Here is a 21,720-nt window from a genome sequence, read left to right on the forward strand (position 1 = left end):
GGGACTGGACCTCAGCAGGGCACAATGCCGTAGAGGCCACCCACCAAAACAGCCATTTTCTCCAGGCAAACTGACCTCTGCCATCTGTAGATCAGTTGCAATTCTGGGAGATCTCTAGGCCCCACTTCCAGAGCAATCTCATTGGTCTGAAAATCTCTTATCTGTCTTTACTTACAGATGGTTATCACCCACTACCAGACACACATTCACAATCACTGGGTGATGGGATTTAGAGGTCATCTTACAGAACTGATGTAAAACTGGTGATGACTGTACCAGGGACATATTTAATATAAAAAAAATCATCTGCATGCTGTTTATATGGGGCCTTCCATGCATTCCAGCTCCTTATGAACATTCAGAAAGTGTGGTGACTGTTATGTTCTTTGGGAAATTAGGAATTCTGATATATTAGAACAGGAGGTTTGCTTGATTCTAACTGTGGAATATTAAAATAATTGTATATGATTTCTGCAGGTATCGACTCTGGGCAGACTCTGTTGCAGAGATGTTTGGTGGCCTTGACATTTGTGCAGTCAAAGCTGTCCACAGCAAGGATGGGAAGGACTATATCATTGAGGTAACAGGCTGAGTGGAATGTAAATATGCTTGATACAAGGACACGCAACAAGACACTCCTTTTAAATTTATCAAGAGATTTCAGCGCACAGCCAGTGCACCTCCTTCATATATTCTGCCCCAGAGGCAATTCATATTAGCTTATTAGAAGAGCAGAGTATATGAAAGTGTGCCTTGAAATAATATCACACATGTCATCGGTCTGTCTCTCCAAAACAGCTTGGTCATGTGCACAGCTGAAAAGTGGTAGCCATGTTAGTCTGTTATAGTGAAATAAAAAAGTCCAGTGGCATGAAAAACATTTGTTTCAGTATGAGTTTGCATGAGGCATCCGTCATGTGACTTCTTAAGATGTGTGAAGGGAACTCCTACTGGGAATTCCTCATATGGGGAAGATTACAAAGGGTGGAAGGAGAACTTAGGTAGAAGGATTTGGTGTGAATTCTGTCATTAATTTTTAAGTGTAAATTCTCACTGGAAGGGAACAAGGGAGAAATTGAGGTGGAAAAGTTAGATGTGAATGCATTTCTTCAAATGCATGCCTGAGAAGCATCTCTGTTCCCTAATAATAAAGATGTATGCCTGGCAGCCACTTCTCTCCCTGCATCTTAAATCATGTAGGAAACAGTAACGTGTTACATCTCTCACTAAAGGCTAACTCCTTCTCCTCCACCAGTACATCACCAATGGGAGAGGTACCTTCTGAAAACTGGAATGTGCAAGAGTTCCCAACCTAGATTAGGAGTCCCCAGCCTTGCTGACACATCAGGAATTTGGGGAAGGGGAGTAGTTGCCACCTCAAAATGAGCTCAGTATTCAGCCAGTCAATCAGGTGGTAGGATGAAATTTGAATCTCCCAGTATTTATTTAATTCAAAATGCTTTTGATTTATCCCCAATCAAGGCTCAGGGAACAAGTAGGTACCAGGAGATACCATGGTGAGGTCACTGAGATAGATAGCCAGAGCAAATTAGATAAACCCTTGGGAGACAAGATTGTCCATAGCTGTCAACCATGATAGCTAAGCAGAATCTCCCTGTTTGGAAGCAGTATACCTCTAAATACTATGGATGTGCATTCAGCTGTATCTGAGCCAAAATAATCTCATAAGGTAATACCTATAAGGTATTTTGGGGGTATTTTCTCAGATGAACACAGTCTATGTTTTAGTTAGCCAATATAGCTATTGCTGAATAATCCCAAAAATACCTACAGTTAAAAGGCATTTAATGGGCTCTCAGTCCCTTTAAATGCCTTCAAAGTTAACTCACAGCTTGGAGAAGTGTTTAAAGAGACTGTGAGCCCTTTAAACACCTTTGGTGTTGAATCACATCTTGCAGAAGGCTTTTAAAAAGACTGCAATCCCTTTAAACGCCTTTTAAAAAAATGGCAAATGTGGCACCTTCATTGGGGGGCCATAGAATTGAACTTCCTGGTCCAATCTTTTTGAAATGTGAAGGTTATTTTGAGGAACGGCTATTTTTTTAAAGGTAGAGGCACCAAATTGCCTCTACCTTTAAAAAAAACAGCCCCCCTGAGCCCTGAATACCCTCAGTTCAATTCCCCATTATACCCAATGAGGACTACTGACTATATAATGAAGCCAGAAAAAACTGGGATTCTCCCCAAAAAACCCTGAATCCAAATACCATACTAGTTTGGGGATTCAGAAATATTGATATTTTTCAGGTCCAGTACATCAAAAACCCCAGATTCAGGGCAGGGCACCCCTAACCAATTACAAGATGCACATAATAGCCATAATCAACTTGCAATACTTGGCATCTTCTCAGAAACATTTGATGGGCTGTTCTTAGAAACAGGGTAATGGGCTAGAAAGATGGTCCAAGCAAGGAAAATTGTATGTTCTCAGGACTAAAGAATTTAATGGCTTTAATCTTCATCTCTGTAATGGATTTTCAGATGCATGCAGGTGTGTGCGTGCAACTCCTTCTCCTTCACCAGTACATCATCAATGGGGCAAGAGAGGTACTACCAGAAAGCTGAAATGTGCAAGTAAATGGGATACCCCATGCCTTTTTCAAAGCATTTCTTCCACTTCTGCATTAGGATAAGACATGATAGCTAAACTTGTTACTGCTTTCCTGTGTGAATCATGGGGAAATTTGCTGACTGGAAGGAAGGCGGGAGCTGATTAAAGGAAAGGGAAAGGTTCCCTGTGCAAGCACCAGTAGTTTCTGACTCTGGGGTGACGTTGCTTTCACAACGTTTTCAGGGCAGACTTTTTTAACAGGGTGGTTTGCCATTGCCTTCCCCAGACATCTACACTTTCCCCCCCAGCAAGCTGGGTACTCATTTTACTGACCTCGGAAGGATGGAAAGCTGAGTCAACCTCGAGTTGACTACCTGAAAACCCAGCTTCCGCTGGGGATCGAACTCGGGTCATGAGCAGAGTTTAGGACTGCACTACTGCAGCTTGAACACTCTGTGCCATGGGGCTCTTAGGAGCTGATTAACCACACATCAAAGGATGGTAAGTACAATAGCAAGAGGATGTAAGGGCTTCCACAGCAAGTACATTATGACAAAGCTTTGGGAAGCTCGTTCAGACCAACCAACAAGAAGTACAGCATTACTGGGATCCAAAGACATCAGCTGACCAGATATACCTGCTCTGTCCCACACCTGTGCCTTTAACAACCATTGCCAAGCAAAAATCTGCAAGTGACACTTTTCATAGGAATCAGCATTACCATCCTCTAGTGCCTGCAGATCAAGCTTTTTTTTTAAAGCTTGAGGAGCGGATTGCTGTAAAAGCTGGCAGTCCTGCTATGCTTATAATTTGCAAATAGAGGGAAATTCCCATCTCAAAGAAAAAGATGTGTTTTAATCTGCTTGATCTTGTGCTACATACAGAAGCCACGGATGAAATTATAATTGAGCTCTCCTAAGGCAGACTTTGGGAAGAGCATCAACAGGTGCATTTGATCCTAGGTTCTAGTTTTTCCCATGAAACCTTTAAAGTAAAACCTGTAAAATCTTTAAATCAGAGCCACAACTACTAGGGGTAGCTGATAAATTGAAACAAGCCCCCAGCGGAGTTTGTGGGTGGCATGTATAATGGTGTGTTGTGTCCCAGGGAAAGTCTTTTTGAAGTAAAACTTACTGTGCTGGGAGGGTCTTATTTGTGGGAGTGGGGTCATCAGGAGAGAGGTGAATATGTGAATGGCCAGCAAAGGGGGAAAAAATCAAAGCTAAAATTTAAGATCTGCTCAGTGGGAGGGAGAAGAAAAATCAGGGCAAGTGAACTGAAGAATGAGCAAGTGTCCTTGGTTACCACATGAGGATGCTGGAATGGAGACTTGGTGTCTGACCTGTTGTAAACTCCACCAACACAGGGAGATGAGCAAAGCCGGCCTACAGCTACATTCAGGGCCACTGACAAATCAAAACAGCGGTATGTGGGAATGCACTCCCACCCACTGAGCTCTGCGAAGCTGATGAGAACCACATGAGCCCTGCGGTAATGGCACATTCTTGCACTGTGCAAGTATCCTGCTGGAATCAGTGACAGGTCAAAGGTCATGTGAGACAAGTGTGCTGCCAGGAAGGAAAATATGTTAGCTTTAGCCTACTCTTTTCTCTTGGTCTCCCCTTCTTTCTTTTCCTGCAGATTGTTTCGGAGCCACTTCTGGTAATATTGCAACTAGAGATTTTTAGGGGGTGTCTATCAGTGCACAATGGACGTGGGATTTCTTTGTTCACCAGTGCTCCTTTGATGGACGATGTTAACAGCTGAATTATCATAAATGGATCATTGGATAGCTGCTCTTGGAAAAACACATCGGCACCCTTAGCTATATAATCATGAGATAATTTAGCCAATGAGATCATTGTTTGCAGACACACACAAAAAGGAATAAAGGCAATTCCTCAGTTTAACATTAGTTCAGAGGAGTCAAGATGCTAGGGACCCTACCCCAAACCACACAGAGACTGATTTTTCACTCACCCTACACCGCTCTGACGTTCCTCTTTTCAGCGCGGCGTCCTTCCGATTTCCCACTAACTGCCCCAGGGCTTCACCTTGTGTCACTGTTTTTGCACGGCAAAGAGAAACTGGTTTTTAGTGGTTCCTCCTTGCCTCACAAAAACAGCAATGCAAAGTGAAGACCCGGGGCAGATAGTGGTTAATTGGAAGGACGCCACACTGAAAAGAGGAATGGCAGAGCGGTGTAGGGTGAGTGTGAAATTGGTCAGAGTTTTATTAGAGATACAATTGCCTTTTTGTGCTCTGCACCAGGGCTTTTTTATAATTAAAAAAAGCAGAAATGCACAGGAACAGCGATCCACCTGGTTTGGCATCAGGGGTGTGGCCTAATATGCAAATGAGTTCCTGCTGGGCTTTTTCTACAAAAAAGCCTTGCTCTGCACAACTGGATGCCTATAACTTCATCACAATATTTTGAATTCAACTTATGGGTTTTGAGACAGTAGCTATCTTTCTCTAGAACCAAGAACAAAAAATGTGAGTTTGAGAGTTCCTAGCAGCCTGGAGAATATATGTCTTGCCAGGCCTCAGATTCAGTGGGAGCTAGGGTTGCAAGTCCAATTGAAGAAATATCTGGGGACTTTGGGGGTGGAGCCAGGAGACATTGGGGGCGGAGCCAAGAGCAAGGGTGTGACAAGCATAATTGAACTTCAAGGGAGTTCTGGCCATCACATTTAAATGCCTGCACACATTTTTAAATGCCTTCCTTCCATAGGAAATAATGAAGGATAGGGGCACCTTCTTTTGGGGCTCATAGAGTTGGACCCCCTGGTCCAATCGTTTTGAAACTTGGGAGGTATTTTGGGGAGAGGCACTAGATGCTATACTGAAAATTTGGTGCCTCTATCTCAAAAAACAGGGCCCCCCCCAGCCCCTGATACCCACGGATCAATTCCCCATCATTCCCTATGGGAATCATTCTTGGAGGTACATGATGGCTCTGGGGGTGGGGCTTCCCCCACCGGCCAGCTGGCTGGGGGAGGGGGGAAGCCTGTAAAACCGGGGGATCCCCCTCTGGGACCTGGGGATTGGGAAGCCTAGTGGGAGCTCACAGGAGCACAGCTCCTGAATCTTTCTGAGAGTTCCACCTCCTTATCCATTGAATAGTATGTGCAGCTGCATAACAATCCCTGGATGAGCTCCACCACCTATTTTTCTACAAAATGACCCCTGTGTCTTGCCTTTTTCAGGGACAGATATCCTATGTTACTTTACTTGGTGAGGTTACTTACATCCATGCCCATTTCCACAAATTCAGCCTCTGTTAAAAGGCCAGGAGATTTCCACCCTGGTTGTTGCCAGCTTTTAAACTAGTCCCTCTATAGCTGTTCCTTTTAAAATTGGTGAGGGGCCATGGCTCAGTGGTAGAGCATCTGCTAGGCATGCAGAAGGTCCCAGGTTCAATCCCCACCATCTCCAGTTAAAGATCAGGTAGTAAGAGGAAAAACAGGGTAAAAAAACCTTACTCCTCTTTATTTTGGCCCTGCCTTAAGGTTTAACTGCATTTTACATTTTCTTCCCCCTCATAAGCAAATGGTCCCTCCCCCACTCAGGCCATTTTAGGTCAGGAAAATTATGCAGAAGGAAGCACAGGCTTCCTCTCCATGTAGCCCTGATCTGAATAGGCCCGTTATGCTTGGGCATGGAGTTCTGAGCATGGAATTTGCAGTGTATGTCTGAATGCCAGGACTTGGCCAAGGAGTAAGGCCCTTTGAGAGGGACTTTCAGGAAAGCAAATAATGTTACCTGAGAGGTACCCAAGTAAAGCAGGAAGCTCTGGGCATGGATCACGTTGCTTGATGTGGGATGCTCACAAACAATACATAGGAGATGCAGTTATATCTACTCCAAAGGAAAGCAAAATTCAAACCTAGTTCTCTAAGGCCCTGTGAGAAAATTTTAATAACTTTATCCATGGCCAGGGTGTGCATTTAGCAGGTTAATAAAATGCCATCACTTTTTGTTTAATACTGGTATTTATGTGTGTTTGCAAATCAAAACCCAGTAGAGTTGCCGGCTTTTTACTGGCATCTATTTTTCAGCTGTTGAAAACAGCCACATCTGTAGATGTTATTGGATGGTAATCTCAATGCCATGTAAAGTTTCATGTGCTCTTAAAGGACACAGGAGCAGACTAGGACAGTTTTATCTGAACAGTTGGCAATGCCAGTACACAGTAATGATGCTTGTCTAACTGTTGTTTGGGTTCCACCAGCCTCCTAACACTTCATCATAGTACTCTGTATAGAAGCTTATTTATCCTGTGGCTGCTGTCTCCACCATCCCTTTGATGGGATTAATCAGCTCTTTGGTTCCTTCCTGTCGGCCCACACTCAGCACATGAAATCAGCAACAAGTTGACTCACGCTTATGCAGAAGTGGGAAAGAGGCCTGCAGACAGGACTGGAGGCTTTTCCAGACTCTTCCTTTTGCCCTTCTCCCCCTGAAATCCCTTATCAGGAGAAGGCAGCTGTGTCAGGAGACAGCCACTGACCTTGCACAGCTGTGAAGGCCACAGCCGCATGGTCCATCAGCTGCTACATGGAACTCGAGTTCTCAGGGATGGAGAAAGAGCTTTCTACCCTGCTTATGCCAACTTGGCATTTAGTTCCACATCTTTATCTCAGCATTGCAAGGTCAGGTTTTATTCCATTCTAGATACATTCAAAATAATTCCACTGGGTTAAATGTTTTTGTGCTACAGTAGAAATTAGAGCAGCACCTTCATTCTCATGATTGATAGGGTTGCCAATCCCTAGTTGGGGGCAGAGGATCCCACAGTTTGGAGGCCCTCTCTCTGCTTTGGGGGGGGGGGGGCGGGGTCCTTGAACTCAAAACTTTCTTTATTCTTTAAAATATTGTTTCTTTCATTACTGCAGAGGTGTGACTTCAGGAATGAAATATATCTTCACCTCCCCCAAGATGCACTTTCCTGCTTCCCCCTCTCGGCCCACGCTGAGCAAAGGCAGTCCCCCCTCCCCCTCCCAGCTCCTCTCACTGTCTGAGCTGCTGCTCTCTACAAGATCCTCAGGTTGACTAGAGCCAGGGTGCCCTCGCAGGCCTTGCCCATCCACTAGGCAAACCTAGACAACCACTAGGGTTGCCAGCTCTAGGTTGAGAAATACCTGGAGTTTGGGGAGAGGAGGAACCTTGATGGGGTACAATGCCATAGAATCCACCCTCCAATGCAGCCATTTCCTCTAGGGGATCTCTGTAACCTGGAGGCCAGATTTAATGCCAGGATATCTCCAACCACCACCTGCAGACTGGCAACCCTAGCAATCACTCAGGGTGCCAGATTTTGAGGAGAGTCTAAAATGAGAGGAACCTCCTCTGCTGGCTTGAAGAAATGCTGAACATGAACTAGAATTTTTGTTTCTATTGACTCTGGTCTTTTAGCTGTCATGATGGAACATGAAGGGACCATTTTTTTCCCATTGTACATTTCGAATGCCCGGTATGTAATATGCTCATTCCAGACATCTCACTGTCCAGTGCCCCCAGTGGGTAACAGTGACAATGGCTCTCATGCTAAGCACCACAAGTCCCTGCAAGGAGTGTCTGATGGAGGCAATAGACGCTTATTTGCTCAGCACTACCAGCAATACGATTTTTAAGGGCTTGGAAGGGAAGAAGTGGCTGAAGGCACCCTAGCAGCAGACACAAAGAAGGAAGAAACAGTCATCTCCAAGACTCAGAGGAGAGCTGGGGATTGGCCCACCACTGAAGCACAGCCTGCTTTGCAAGCCAGACACAGCAAAAGCAGCTGCTGTATAGTACAGGCTTGCTAGCCAGCCTAGAAGCAGATTCAGAAAGAAGTTGCATTTGGGAGCACCAGGCCCTTCTCTGCTGAACTGGATGTCTCAGATGAGAGCACCCCAGACATTGGCATGGGCACAGATACATTAAACAGCCAATTTATCTGTCCTCATTTCACTTTCCTTTTTTATGCAAAAATAGAAAGGAGAACAGCAAAACTTTTGTTGTTAAAAACCATGGAGAAAGGGACAACAGGTTAAAGGCAGGAAAGGTTAAAAGGCAGAGTACCGCCAGCCATGTGATGTCCCCCTTCTGTCTCATGCCCCACTCTGCCACACAGGTGCTCAAACAGCATTTTGGATGGGTCCATTAGAGGAGTTCTGCTGACCCAATATGAAGCCAAAAATATCTCCACAAATCAGCTCTGGAAAAGAAGGCTGGAATTACAACACTCACAGCACTGGTGTGCAACAGTTTGGCACCAGTGTCATATGGCTCTCCATAATAACTAGACTGGACAAATGACGTCAATTCTGGCAAAAGGAGGAAAGAAATGCTAGCATGGAAGGAACCTAATTGGCCAGAGTGAGACAGATTAAGACCTGAATGATGTGTTCCTATTAACATGGGCTTTAGAATAAGATATCAACAGGCACAGAGACTTTAGTTTAGCTAATAAAATTATACAAACTAGGATTGCTTCCCACCAGTTCCTGACCTCAATGTCATGCTGGCAAGGGCAGTTCCCAATAATAGGAGCCAAGGTACCAACAGTGTGCAAGTACAGCCAGTAGATTCTCTGCAAGTACATTGTTTGCTCCCACCGACACCCCCCACCCCCACCCAAAAAAACCTCCACAAACTATCGAAGGTGCTCACAATGTTCATTTTCTTCCATACAAGGTGGTTGTGCTGATGGATGGGATGTGATTACAGAGCAGCTCACTATCTAAAACTGTCATGGACATAATGAAGAGTATCAAACTTAAAACTGATGTGACATCACTGAGCACAATTTGGGAGTAAAATGGCTCCATCTACTGGTGAGAATTAGATGGTTCAAGTTTCAATCCCCAGCCTCTCCTGCTAAAAGATGCTGGGTGACACGAAAGACCTCTGCCTGAGATCCTGGACAGCCACTGAGCAAACAACACTAATCCTGATGGACTGATTTGATATTAAGGCAGCTTCATGTGTGTACTTGCAGCATTTGAGTGCAACCTTTAAATGATATGAACTAATTGTGCTATTTACCATCAAAACCCAACCACTGTGGATATATTTTAGCATTTTTTAAAAAAATGGAATGGTGTAGTGTAGCTCAGAAACTTGACATATTCAGGATACTCATCTGTCTTGAATCTGTCATGCAGTCCCCAGACAGTTGTGCATTATATGTATTAGTGCTGATTGTACCATTTCTTTGTTTGCTGATATAGCCTAAGGAAGCTCATCTGACTGTCATTAACATTCAAGACTCATGTAATCTCTCTGTCTAGGTGATGGACAGCTCAATGCCCCTGATAGGGGAGCATGTGGAAGAAGACAAGCAGCTAATTGCAGATCTGGTTGTCTCCAAAATGACTCAGATGGTTCTGACGGTGGGATCTTCTCCTTCACCTCTAAGGCCTTGGGTAAGGATAGGAGGGAGCTTCCAAGAAACCCAACATGTTATTACAACCCTCGCAAGATCTAAAATGTCCAAGTCATACCTAGATGCATGGAGTATTCCCATTTTGTCAGAAAGCAAAACAGCACTCTGCAAAAGAAATTTGTGATACTATAGCTTTGATAAATTCCATTATGGTGTTATGATAAGATGATGATGATACTGGATTTATATCCCTCCCTACACTCTGAATCTCAGAGCGGTCACAATCTCCTTTACCTTCCTCCCCCACAAAGACACCCTGTGAGGGGGTGGGGTTGAGAGAGCTCTCCCAGAAGCTGCCCTTTCAAGGACAACTCTGTGAGAGCTATGGCTGACCCAAGGCCATTCCAGCAGCTGCACGTGGGGAATCAAACCCAGTTCTCCCAGATAAGAGTCTGCAAACTTAACCATTACACCAAACTGGCTCTCTTTCATAGAAAAGCCCAGCATGAACTCATTTGCATATCAGGCCACACACCCCTGACACCAAGCCAGCCTGAACTGCATTCCTGTGCATTCTTGCTCAGAAAAAAACCCCTGATTATAAGATAGACAAAGAAAATGAAAACTATGGATAGTTGCATGTGCCGAGAGTTTTTCCCAGGAGTGTACTTCCTGACACACAGGAGTTAGTGTAAACGGCAGGAAGAGAGCTCTGGTTGAAACCAGCTGCCTTCAGCATTTGCATGCTTGCTGTACCAGGGATCACTTGTGCATGTTTTACAAGACAGTGACATTAACTTAAAGGATATTTTTCCTGCCTAGAAACACCCTAATTTAACTGTAACTGCATTACTAGCCTCATTTACAAAACAATGTCCAAATTTTTCATCATCAGACATTCCTGGCTGGATGATTAAAACAATAAGCTGTGGCAAACAGTATGTAACACTAATACATTTGCCATAGTTGCTGTATCCTTTGCAATAAAGTGATCTTTTATTTTTTAACCTCTAGCCTCAGCAGGTATCAGTGAAGTCACAGATGCAGCCTCAGCCAGGCCCTCCACTTGGACAGCTTTCTCAACCCCGACCGCCTCCTCAAGGTACTAGTTAGCACTCCCAGACAATAAAGTGTGGGAAACAGTATTGCTATCATTGGTAAATAAAATGGGATTGGAACCAATGACATTTTGCTTTACATGAATGGCTTCCGGGCACACATAACCACAGCACCTTGTCAGCAAGGAGGGATGTGGCTAAGTGGTAGAGTATCTGCTTGGCATGCAGAGGGTCCCAGGTTCAATCCCCACCATCTCTAGTTAAAAGGACCAGATAGCAGGTGATGTGAAAAGGCCTCTATCAGAGACCCTGGAGAGCCACTGCCAGTCTGAGTAGACAATACTGACTGATGGACTAGTGTTCTGATTCAGTATAAGGCAGCTTCATGTGTGTGCATGTGTGAGGGGGCATGTTACATTAAGAAACTAGGGCTACCTTTCATTGGAGAGAGAGGTTTAAAAGCAACAGGTTGGATGGATCCTAGGAAAGTTGTCTTCTAATGGACAGCAGACTATTTTCATCAAGTCCCACCACGTGCTGTTTCTTGTCCCCATTTCAGGGATCATTTTGGAATGAAGGCAAAAATACCATTCTGCTGACCAAAATCTTTCTGTTCAGACAACCCATTCTAGAAATAGCATAGGTATTTTTGCTGTGGCTGCCAATACAACGCAGTGGCCATGAGGCTTCCATAGGGTAAGTTTCCCACCCTGGTTTTCAATCAGTGGTCATTCCCCCATGCCACCAGCTCTATTAAAAAAATTTTTTTTTTAAAAATGCCACTTAAATGTGTAGTCCCAGCTTTCACTGTTAAAAAGACTCCAGCCCCTTTTGCTACGGAGATATGCTTTGCCATTTATCCCTGCCATCGAAGAGACAAGACACTTTTCTAAAGGCAAACTGGGCATTTGAGGAAGAACCTGATAGGCACAGTGTTCTAATGTTACAATGACCTAATGGCATTCAATTACCATTTTTTAACAAAGCCCTACAGGAGCAGGAGGAGAAATGGGCGCCATGGGAACCGGGGCATGGAAATAGCTGCTGCATGGGCAAGACTCAAAAAAGTAAAACTTTCCTATCTACACAGCAGCCATCCCAGCTTTACTGTAATTTTTCCAATAGCTATGCAGGCTGGGAAAAGACAGAAAAATTCATGAAACCCAGAAGATTCATGAATGTACTACAATGCTGTGGAGAAAGGGGTGCGGGAGAGACTTTGTTCCCCAAAGCATAAAGTCTAAGGCATAAGGCCATGTGGAGAAGTTTCCAGAGTCTAAAAGTAGGAAAGAAACAGAGTCAAACAGTATCTTTGGAAGCAAAGAAGAGCTCGATTTTATTTTAATAAAGATCTTTGGACAACATATTGACCAAAAAAACCCTCTGAAGTGACAGATTAAAAAAAGTTGAGTAGATATCTGAAATAAATACAGTAGATACAAAAACTAGAAAAACAAAATAGTAAGCAAAAGGATTGCAAAATACCTCTATGTAATTAAATTGCGCAATTTAGAGATGAGATTGAAAAAATTGTTTTTGTACAGAATTCCCAAACAAGGGGAGAGTAAACAATGTTGCTTCCATTGAAACTGTAGAACTTTGTAGAACTGGATAATTGTTTGTGCATGATGTTGTGTTTTGTAGTTCCTTGATAGTCTATAAATAATACTGGAATATTTATTAGTTGTTTTTTTTTTAAAAATTCCAAATCGAATTTTGTCTCATTCTGCTCCACAGCAAAATGAGGAGGTTGTGCTGGAGACGATCCTGAAATGCTAATGCTGAATAATCTAATCTCTTAAAGTTCCTTATTATTATTTACTGATTGATTTGATTTTTAGCCCACCCTTCCCGTAGAACACGTTCAGGGCGGGTTATGTCATAAAAACAATCAATAGTAAAAAAACCAATTTAAAATATATAAAATCTAAAATTATAGAGAATAGGTACTAAAATGGCAAATTCTGCCTCACAGACATGGCCTATTGTCCAGGTCCAGCAGGTCTTATAGCACTGGATGGGAGGCTGATAACAAATGATGTCCACTGCCTCAACTAAAAGTTTGGTGAAAGAAGCAGATCCCACAGGGCTTGAATCTCCAGGGGGAGCTCATTCTACCAGGCAGGGGCCAAGGCCAAAAAGGTCCTGGCCCTCATTGAGGCCAGATAGACATCTCTAGGGCCGGGTATCACCAGAAGTTGTTGGGTTGCTGATCATAAAGATCTACGGGGCTCATACAGGGAGAGGCAGTCCCATAGGTATGCTGGCCCTGGCCGTATAAGGATTTTGCCACACAAATGTAAGAAATAAGTGTTATTCTAAGATGTGCCTCTTTGATGCAGGGGGCCCGCGCCAGTCTCAGGGATCACAGCCTCCCCGCACAGTGGCTCCACCCCAGCAAAGGCTCTCTCCACAGGGTCAACAACCTCTGAGCCCCCAGTCCACCTCACCACAGCAGCAGAGATCACCTGGCTCTCCCCAGCAAACCAGATCGTCCGCTGGAAGCTCACCTAGCCAGCCTTCCAGACCAGCTGTCTTCCCTCCACAGCAGCCGAGACCTCCAGCCCAAGGACGAGCTCCTGGCCCACAAGGCTCCAGTGAACTCTCCAAGCCACAGGCTGCTCCTCATCCTCATCTAAAGTAGGTACCTCCCTTTGACAGCTGGGTATTTTGTGTGGACCCCCACAGATAATCTATTGTGGCCAAAGTGCCATATAGAAGAAGATACTGGATTTATATCCCACCCTCCCAATTTCAATCTCAGTCTCAGAGCAGCTCACAATCTCCTTTATCTTCCTCCCGCACAACAGACACCCTGTGAGGGGGTGGGGTTGAGAGAGCTCTCCCAGAAGCTGCCCTTTCAAGGACAACTCTGTGAGAGCTATGGCTGACCCAAGGCCATTTCAGCAGCTGCAAGTGGAGGAGTGGGAAATCAAACCTGGTTCTCCCAGGTAAGAGTCCACACACTTTACCACTACACCAAACTGGCATTTTAAGGAGGCTTTAAAATTAAACAAGATGCACCACAGAACAGACTGCATTGGGCGATTCAAACAACTGAGCTGTGCCACACACTAGAGAGGAAGGCAGTTCTTCCCCCCGCCCCCTACACACACATACACACTTTGCATTGCTAGCAGACAGTTAAGCCAGTGTATATACACCCTGATCAGGAAGCAGGATTGTATTCTTTCACAGCCTAGGACCTAGAGGAGCTCTTCTCATATGTCTGCATGCACTCACTGAGGTCTTCAGGCTGCCACCTGCTAGTAGTTTCCCCCACTTAAGGCATTCACCAGAGCCTGTGTTTTGTCCACTGTAGCTCCCACGCTCTATGCAGTGACCTTCCTAAAGAAGCAGGAGGGGGTTGCTGTCTCTAGAAGCATTTAGGAGACACTGCAAGGCCATTGGGCTTTAAATGGGATATACTGGATGTATTTTTAAGAGAGGGATTACATTGCTGTCTTGTATATTTTAAATCTGAATGTCTAAGTCACCTTGAGCCATAAGGAGGCAGAAGGAGATATTGGATTTATATCTGAATCTCAGAGCAGTCACAATCTCCTTTACCTCCCCCCCCCCACACACACACAACAGACACTGTGAGGTAGGTGGGGCAGAAAGAGCACTTACAGCAGCTGCCCTTTCAAGGACAACTCCTGTGAAAGCTATGGCTGACCCAAGGCCATTCCAGCAGGTGCAAGTGGAGGAGTGGGGAATCAAACTCCCAGATAGGAGTCTGTACAGTTAACCACTACACCAAACTTGCTCTCAAGGAAAGTCCAGATATAAAAATGTCCATTAATGAATAAATAAAATGCACCCACCTTCTCCTTAAAAGAGATGCACTTTGGGTTGAAGCTCACCAGAATCTTGGAGGTTTGTTGCCTTCGTGTCCTGTTTGTGAGCTTTCTAGGAAACATCCAGTTGACTGCAGCAAGAAACAAGGATGCAGGACTGGAAGGACTGTTAGCCCGATTCACCAGCACTCCTCTTATATCCTTCTCCTGCCTCCATCCATGTCAGTCCCTGAAGAGCTTGGCAAGCACAGCTGATGAATAACAATTTATTAAGAATGCAGCATCACCAAATCAAGTCAGATGAGCCATAACATTTGGGTAAAAAGAAAATGAAAACCCTCTGCCATGAAATAAAAGATAGCATCTTCAAGAATGCTAAAGAAATGGAGAGAAGATGGAGAAGAGGATAATGATAAAGAAATGGAATGTTATCTCTTGTATAGATCATACATCTCTTGAAGCCTGGCAAATATTCTTGGAATACTAGCTGCTGCAGTCTTTCTGAAAGTAGATATGGATCGGTCAATCATCTGGATGGAGAAGCTAGTTACCTTCTTCCTTTTGTTTTGCATTTTTTAGTCACAGAACTTGGCAAGGAGCAACACCATGCACTGAAGCTCTGCTCCATGTCCATTAGGAATCCTGCTTAGCTATGCTGTAGTTGTAATGTTCCCAAAGACATGTCTCAGCTTTCAAGCCCGTTTGCTCCCTAGGAGCCATCGGTTATATGGTTTTGCATCTCCTTCTTTGTGATAACAGGGTCCTCAAATAATGTCAGTCTAAGAGGACTCACAGCTTATCCAGCCCATCCTCCTTTCAGTAGGGAAAGACAATTCTTGGGGCTTTTTATTTAGGGGAGACCTTTAAAATCAGTTTTTTTTCCCCCTCAACTTTTCCAGCTAAGTTGGAAAAGGGAGGAATATCTCTTTTCTCTTAAACTCTAATTACGGGTCACAATAAAGCAAGTGCAGCTGTACCTCATTGGGAAAAAGCTAGAAGCCCACCCTAAGCACTGGAGAAATGCCCTTCCTTTCCCTTCCCCACCCTTGTAGGACAGAGTCAGTGACACAGAAACAGGAAATTGTCCCATTGCATCTCTCATTAAAGGAGCAACCATATTCTTCATTGCTACTAGAATTTTTCTTACAGAAGTTTTTTGAGGGGGACTTTCTGTCCTGATTTTGGCATGTATTCCAAAAGTAAATTCATCAGTCCATACAGAACAAGGGTGTCTGTTTGTCCCCTTTCTTGGTCCAGGAAACATGAATGGAACCTTCAGAAAGCTTTCAGGTTTAACCTGGAATGACCCAAGCATTCAGGCGCACACAATTCTTATTAATGTCATTTAGGGTCAAACCAGACAAGATACTGGAGACTCCATAACTGGCTCTCCAAAACACTTTTGCTTTACAAATATCTGCTGTGTATCCCCAGTTTGGATAAAGAATGCCATGCAGGGATTAACTCCTCTCCTTCTCCCTATCTTCTATTGTGTTTGAAGAAACATTTATGCTGCCTGTATGTCTCTCCCATTAACAAACTACCACTCTGGGAGGCTTGAGTTTTGGGAAATGGCACTGTGGGTGGGAGTTACCCTCCCCCCAATCCCACTCCAAAATTAGGACCCTTCTGCACCTGTTTGCAAAGGGACAATGCAAAGAAGGGTCATAGATTTACTGGTGTCACATCAGCTCAAAACATCTTTTTGGCAACATATCTTGTAGATACTCTGTGGTAAGATGTTGCAGAATACTCAAGATGGTCCTCAGGTTAAGAGACATGTGTGCTTATTGTTCTGTGGCATACAGGCTGCCTTAAAAATTCCCCTTCCCTTAAGTTAGTCATTTTCAGGCCAGTGTGGCCCACTCATCTTGTTTGTGTTTACAGGATTTCAGATAAGTAAGTTGGGACTCCTTTTTCAGTTACATCTACAACCTCTTCTTCCAACAATAGTTAAATTGTATGTCCTGAGCAATGTTCCCTCTAAGCTGCAGAGTTCTGAGAGCAAAAATTCTACTTTGTCAGCTACTGGCATTAAAGTTGTGAGCTACTGCATGAATTAGTGTGCTCTAGGGCATGCTGGCTGGGGCTGATGGGAGTTGTAGGCAAAAAACACCAGAGAGCTACCATTGGCCACCCCTGCTCTAGGGTCATCCTTTCTGAGCTAAGACAAAAATGTGTGAGCTGGAGGCTAAAAATCTGTAAACTAGCACATGCTAACTCAGCTTAGAGGGAAAACTGATCCTGAGCTAAGGAAGTGTGACCCCATATCTTATAGTCTGAGGGAAATAGCTCCTAGAAGACTGGGATGATCCCTAGTCAGTGGATAAGGAAGGAAACTGGAACTTGTGCGAATGTTCCTGCCTTCACCAACTTCAGTGTCTGTGAGACCAAGAAGCTTATGCTTGTTTATGTGAGCAGATCCTGCCAAGAAATCTCTGTCCTCAAGATTTAAAGACCTGTCTGAATAACAGAAACAGTTACTTGTTTGTGACAAGTTATGTTCATTTTTATACAGTTTATCTAATTCCTGTTGCCTGTTCACCTCAGAAGTCCTAAACCTGATTCCTACCTATTTCCCCTTAAAGTGAAATAAAACAGTTTTTATTTACTATCAGCCTCTCATGTGCCATTATAAAAAAAGAAAAACAAATGAAAAGATTTTAATTCCCTAGGCTGGGTCAGCATTTACCAATATACATTCAAATGACTGGGCAGGACAGCCAGAGAAAAACAAAGAAGAAAAAGCAGGGGGTGGGGGGCAGCTGCTCAGCTAAGAAAATAAAGGGAAATCCTGGGAGAGATGGCAAAATCATCACACAGGGGTTTTGAGTGCTGCTTAATTTAAGAAGTCAATGAACACCTGAAATTCTCTAATATGGCCTGGATAAAGCATGTTTGGATGGCATCATTTTGAGGTCCCTATTTCTGGCCAGGAGAAACTGCAATCCCAAAGACAAATTACCCCAGATCTGCTAAGAACAAAGGTTTACTATACATTCAAAATGGGGTGGGGGGAGATAAAAGGCTAACTGTGTTATAAAAGTCACTCCAAGAGTGCTGAATTTTGCATCAAGTACCATATTGTGCTACCACACAGGCTATACCCAGCCACCCTCTTAGCACCGCTAATCACTACTGAGGGTGCCACAACACAGAGCCAAGAAGTCCATTTTTCAACACCACCTTCTTTGGCCTTGTGAGATGGGTGTCATTTCACTTCATTTGAGTGACTTCTTTCTTTCTCTCTCACAGCAAATCACAGTCCCTGACAAACACCTTCAGCCTCTCAGAATCTTTCCAGAGGGGAAACCCCAACGAGGATGAAGCAAAAGCTGAAACCATCCGCAACCTGAGAAAATCATTTGCTAGCCTGTTTTCTGACTAACATCTCCTCCTCCTGTGAGAGCATTGTTTTTAATTTATTTGCAAACTCTCCACTATTTTTATATTGACCTATCCAATCAATGTAGTTTGTCAAAGGGTCCAAACCACACATAAAGCAAAGATGGAAAATCTAACAAGCAGTGACAACTTGCTCAAACCCATTTCTGTTGGCTCTGCTTCACATCCATGTACCTTCCAGCACCTAAATAGTGCATATCCATATGAATTGGCACCATACAATCTCTAGCCATTTCACTAAGGGTTAAAAGTTAATGCGTTAGGGGCTGGATCCCATGACTCTTTCCAACTGAGAAGCCCTTCCTCCATCAGAAAAGCCTCCTCCAGTAATGGGAACTGTCAAGCTCACCCCATATGGCCTACTCATCTGGCAAAGCTTTCTGAAGCATTACACAAGTACTGTTGTCATTTGTCTGTGCACTAGTACATATCTAAGGCAAGCATATTGATGACAGGCACAAGTAGTGCACAATCTCATAGCCTCACTGTCCATTCACTTTATCCATTTTGCACCATGCCTGAACAAGCTTAGAGTATGTAAGCTGAATCCTTCCAAAATACCTACATGGCTTTTAAATGTTTGCTTTGAATTTACTGAGTTTGAAGGATAAAAGGAGGATAAAAGAATCCCAACATTGCAACCTCCATTGAATAACCATCCTTTCAATGCTCAAGCAAGAAAATCACCCAGTTAACTTTATATAATCCTTGCAGAGCTGACATTCTTAACACAGAAAGGTAGTCTTTCTGGCATGGATTTGGAGCATTGAATTGTTAACAGTACCCCTGTACTACAAGAAACGGGGTCATTCAGTTTCAGGGACTGAGTGAAGAGAGCAGCAGTTACTGGTAACAAACTTTTTGCAACAGCTGTACTTTAGAATGGGATCAACACACCATACCCACCACGCAACCAAATCCAACTTCAGTATTTGATGGCATGGAATCCATCACTGGGACAGGTTACAACTTGTCAGGACTTATGTCTTATCAGTACTTTGCTGCAGGATTTTCTGACTGCCTGTAGGGAACATGCCCTGTACTTCAGTGTAAAAGAGCAGAATGAAGGGCTTCTACCAGCCTCCACAAAGCAAGCTCAATGGGAGCTAGAGCAATTTGCAATCTGGGTACAAGCCATTCTGACTGTACGCACACATGTACACACACCTATTTATGGAGCATGACAGTAGCTTTAGAAGCAGGGTGGGTTAGGAGATTATCTCCTGACCCAAACTGCTTTGATAAATCTTTAACTATTAACTACTCACAACTTGACAGCTTTTTTGGTTGTTGTTCCTGTGCTAATGCCAGGTAATAATGAAAATATATATCTTACATGAGCCCAATCTGTGCTGAGAAAAGGGCATATATATAAGCCTTTGAATTAATATTACCAAGGGGTACCTGTAGTCCTAAACTCTGCTCACGACCTGAGTTTGAACCTGACAGAAGCTGGGTTCAGGTAGCCTGCTCAAGGTTGACTCAGCCCTCCATCCTTCCGAGGTCGGTAAAATGAGTACCCATCTTGCTGGGGGAAAGTGTAGATGACTGGGGAAGGCAATGGCAAACCACCCCGTAAAAAGTCTGCCATGAAAACGTTGTGAAAGCAACATCACCCCAGAGTCCGAAACGACTGGGGACAGGGGACTACCTTTACCCTTTTACTTGTAATGAGTTGTCCAGATCCTCACCAAACAAACTTATATTATCATATGACCACTGCAAACTGCTTACAGTGACTTCCTTAGAGAACAGTAAGATGTTTGACCATGGGGTGAAGTGGAACCACCACCTCTAGGAACTGGATTAGAGCAACGTTTGAGATAATACTCTCCCATGCAACGCAGCAACATGATCTTCTAGCAGTGACAAACCCCTAGATAAAGAACGATGCTTTAAAGCAGAAGACAAGGCTGCATTTGCTTCCCTTTGGATTCTAGCTGTTTTCTGCAGTACAACTTCAGGCATGAGGCCAACTAGCAGCCCAGCAAAACCAGGGTACAGGGAGGAAGAGACAGTCCTCTGGCTCAAGCCGTGCTGTCCTGTTCTCATTTTTAAAGTCTTTTAATTCCTTTCTAGATCGTATCTATGCAACTCTTAAAGTAAACAGGACATCACACCTGCCAGAAACAGAGCAGGATTCTCCAAGGCATCCACAAGTCACATCATCAGTAGTCCCACCTCTCTAAAAGCAATGAGAACAAACATGCACCATCACAACATCCCTGCCGCCCTCTGCATGAACATGCTGTGGTGACTCAGTGATCTTTAAATTATGAGTGATAAATTCTATACTGAACCCTCTGCCTGATTTTGCTGAGTAACCAAGCCTAATACTACTTAGTTGTACCCTACAAAGTTTGCCATTCTGTGTATAAGACATTCTATTGAGCAAGCAATGATTAAACAAAAGTCATCTCTATACTTTTGGAATATTAGCAATCTCAATTGTATTATTTTAAGGAACATCTGAATTATGGAAGGATTGAATCTTCCATTTAAAGGAGCCATAATTTTGCTGTCTGTCTAGCAATCCCATGCTACTTAAAGCTATGTATTCAGAGCGGCAGTATAACAAAGCGTTACCTTTTTTCAAAATGTCTCTCCAGCAAAAATTTGTTCAACTTCAGCATTGCATATAACATGTAGGATAGCAATACAGCACATTCTTCTGCGCACTGCCTGTGGTGCTTAGAACAATGGTCCTAAATAAAAGTTATTAATAGTTTAAAATGTTTAGCCACAGCCTACTAAGCAATTGCACCTTAACTCTCCATTCAGTCTACCTCATAGGGAGAGATGCAACAGTTATACAGCTTTTTGGACACCAAACGCTGCTATAGAAAGGATGATCTCCCCCCGCCACCACCTTCCAGCAGCCTGCTTTGCTAACGAAACTAATTGAGCAACAGAGGGGAAACTTGTGTAACTCAGATTTTCCCTAGCCACAGTGCTTTGACCTGGGGCAGGGAGAAATTTGCTACCAGAGTTTCTCCTTGTCCAGTTCAAAGCACTGTGAATAAGGACAGTCTCACAAATTTCCCCCTCCCTTGCCCAACAACCTTCAAAGGGCAAATAGGATAAGGAAATTGTGGCATATCACCAGTGCGTTGCCTATACTGGTATCTAGGTATGCCTTGGTCATCTTAATTAGGCTGGTTTATAACACACTGAAACTAGCATTAAATAGCATATCAAGGGAATTGAAAACAAATCAGCCAGTATCATAATGCCCCTGTATAAATCAATGGTGCAGTCTCATTTGGAGTACTGTGTGAAGTTCCGGTCGCCGCACCTCAAAAAGGATATTATAGCACTGGAGAAAGTCCAGAAAAGGGCAACTAGAATGATTAAAGGGCTGGAACACTTTCCCTATGAAGAAAGGTTGAAACGCTTGGGACTCTTTAGCTTGGAGAAACGTCGACTGTGGGGTGACATGATAGAGGTTTACAAGATAATGCATGGGATGGAGAAAGTAGAGAAAGAAGTACTTTTCTCCCTTTCTCACAATAC

General features: G+C 43.7%; 1 protein-coding gene across 2 annotated transcripts in view; it reads left to right on the top strand.

Annotated features, from left to right (window-relative positions):
- SYN3 (synapsin III) overlaps positions 1–18,323 on the top strand; it is a 288,932-nt gene extending 270,609 nt beyond the window's left edge. The window contains exons 9-13 of one of the 2 annotated variants that reach the window (XM_060245551.1): positions 478–580; positions 9,850–9,984; positions 10,959–11,046; positions 13,345–13,642; positions 18,058–18,323. In XM_060245551.1, coding sequence (XP_060101534.1) covers positions 478–580; positions 9,850–9,984; positions 10,959–11,046; positions 13,345–13,642; positions 18,058–18,190 — 757 coding nt within the window. In that variant the 3' untranslated portion in view covers positions 18,191–18,323. The remainder of the gene's footprint in view (positions 1–477; positions 581–9,849; positions 9,985–10,958; positions 11,047–13,344; positions 13,643–18,057) is intronic. The other variant, XM_060245552.1, reaches the window with a different exon arrangement.
- Positions 18,324–21,720: the final 3,397 nt, after the last annotated feature.

This window comes from Heteronotia binoei, chromosome 8, assembly GCF_032191835.1.
Source record: "Heteronotia binoei isolate CCM8104 ecotype False Entrance Well chromosome 8, APGP_CSIRO_Hbin_v1, whole genome shotgun sequence".
In the NCBI taxonomy this organism is placed as follows: domain Eukaryota; kingdom Metazoa; phylum Chordata; class Lepidosauria; order Squamata; family Gekkonidae; genus Heteronotia; species Heteronotia binoei.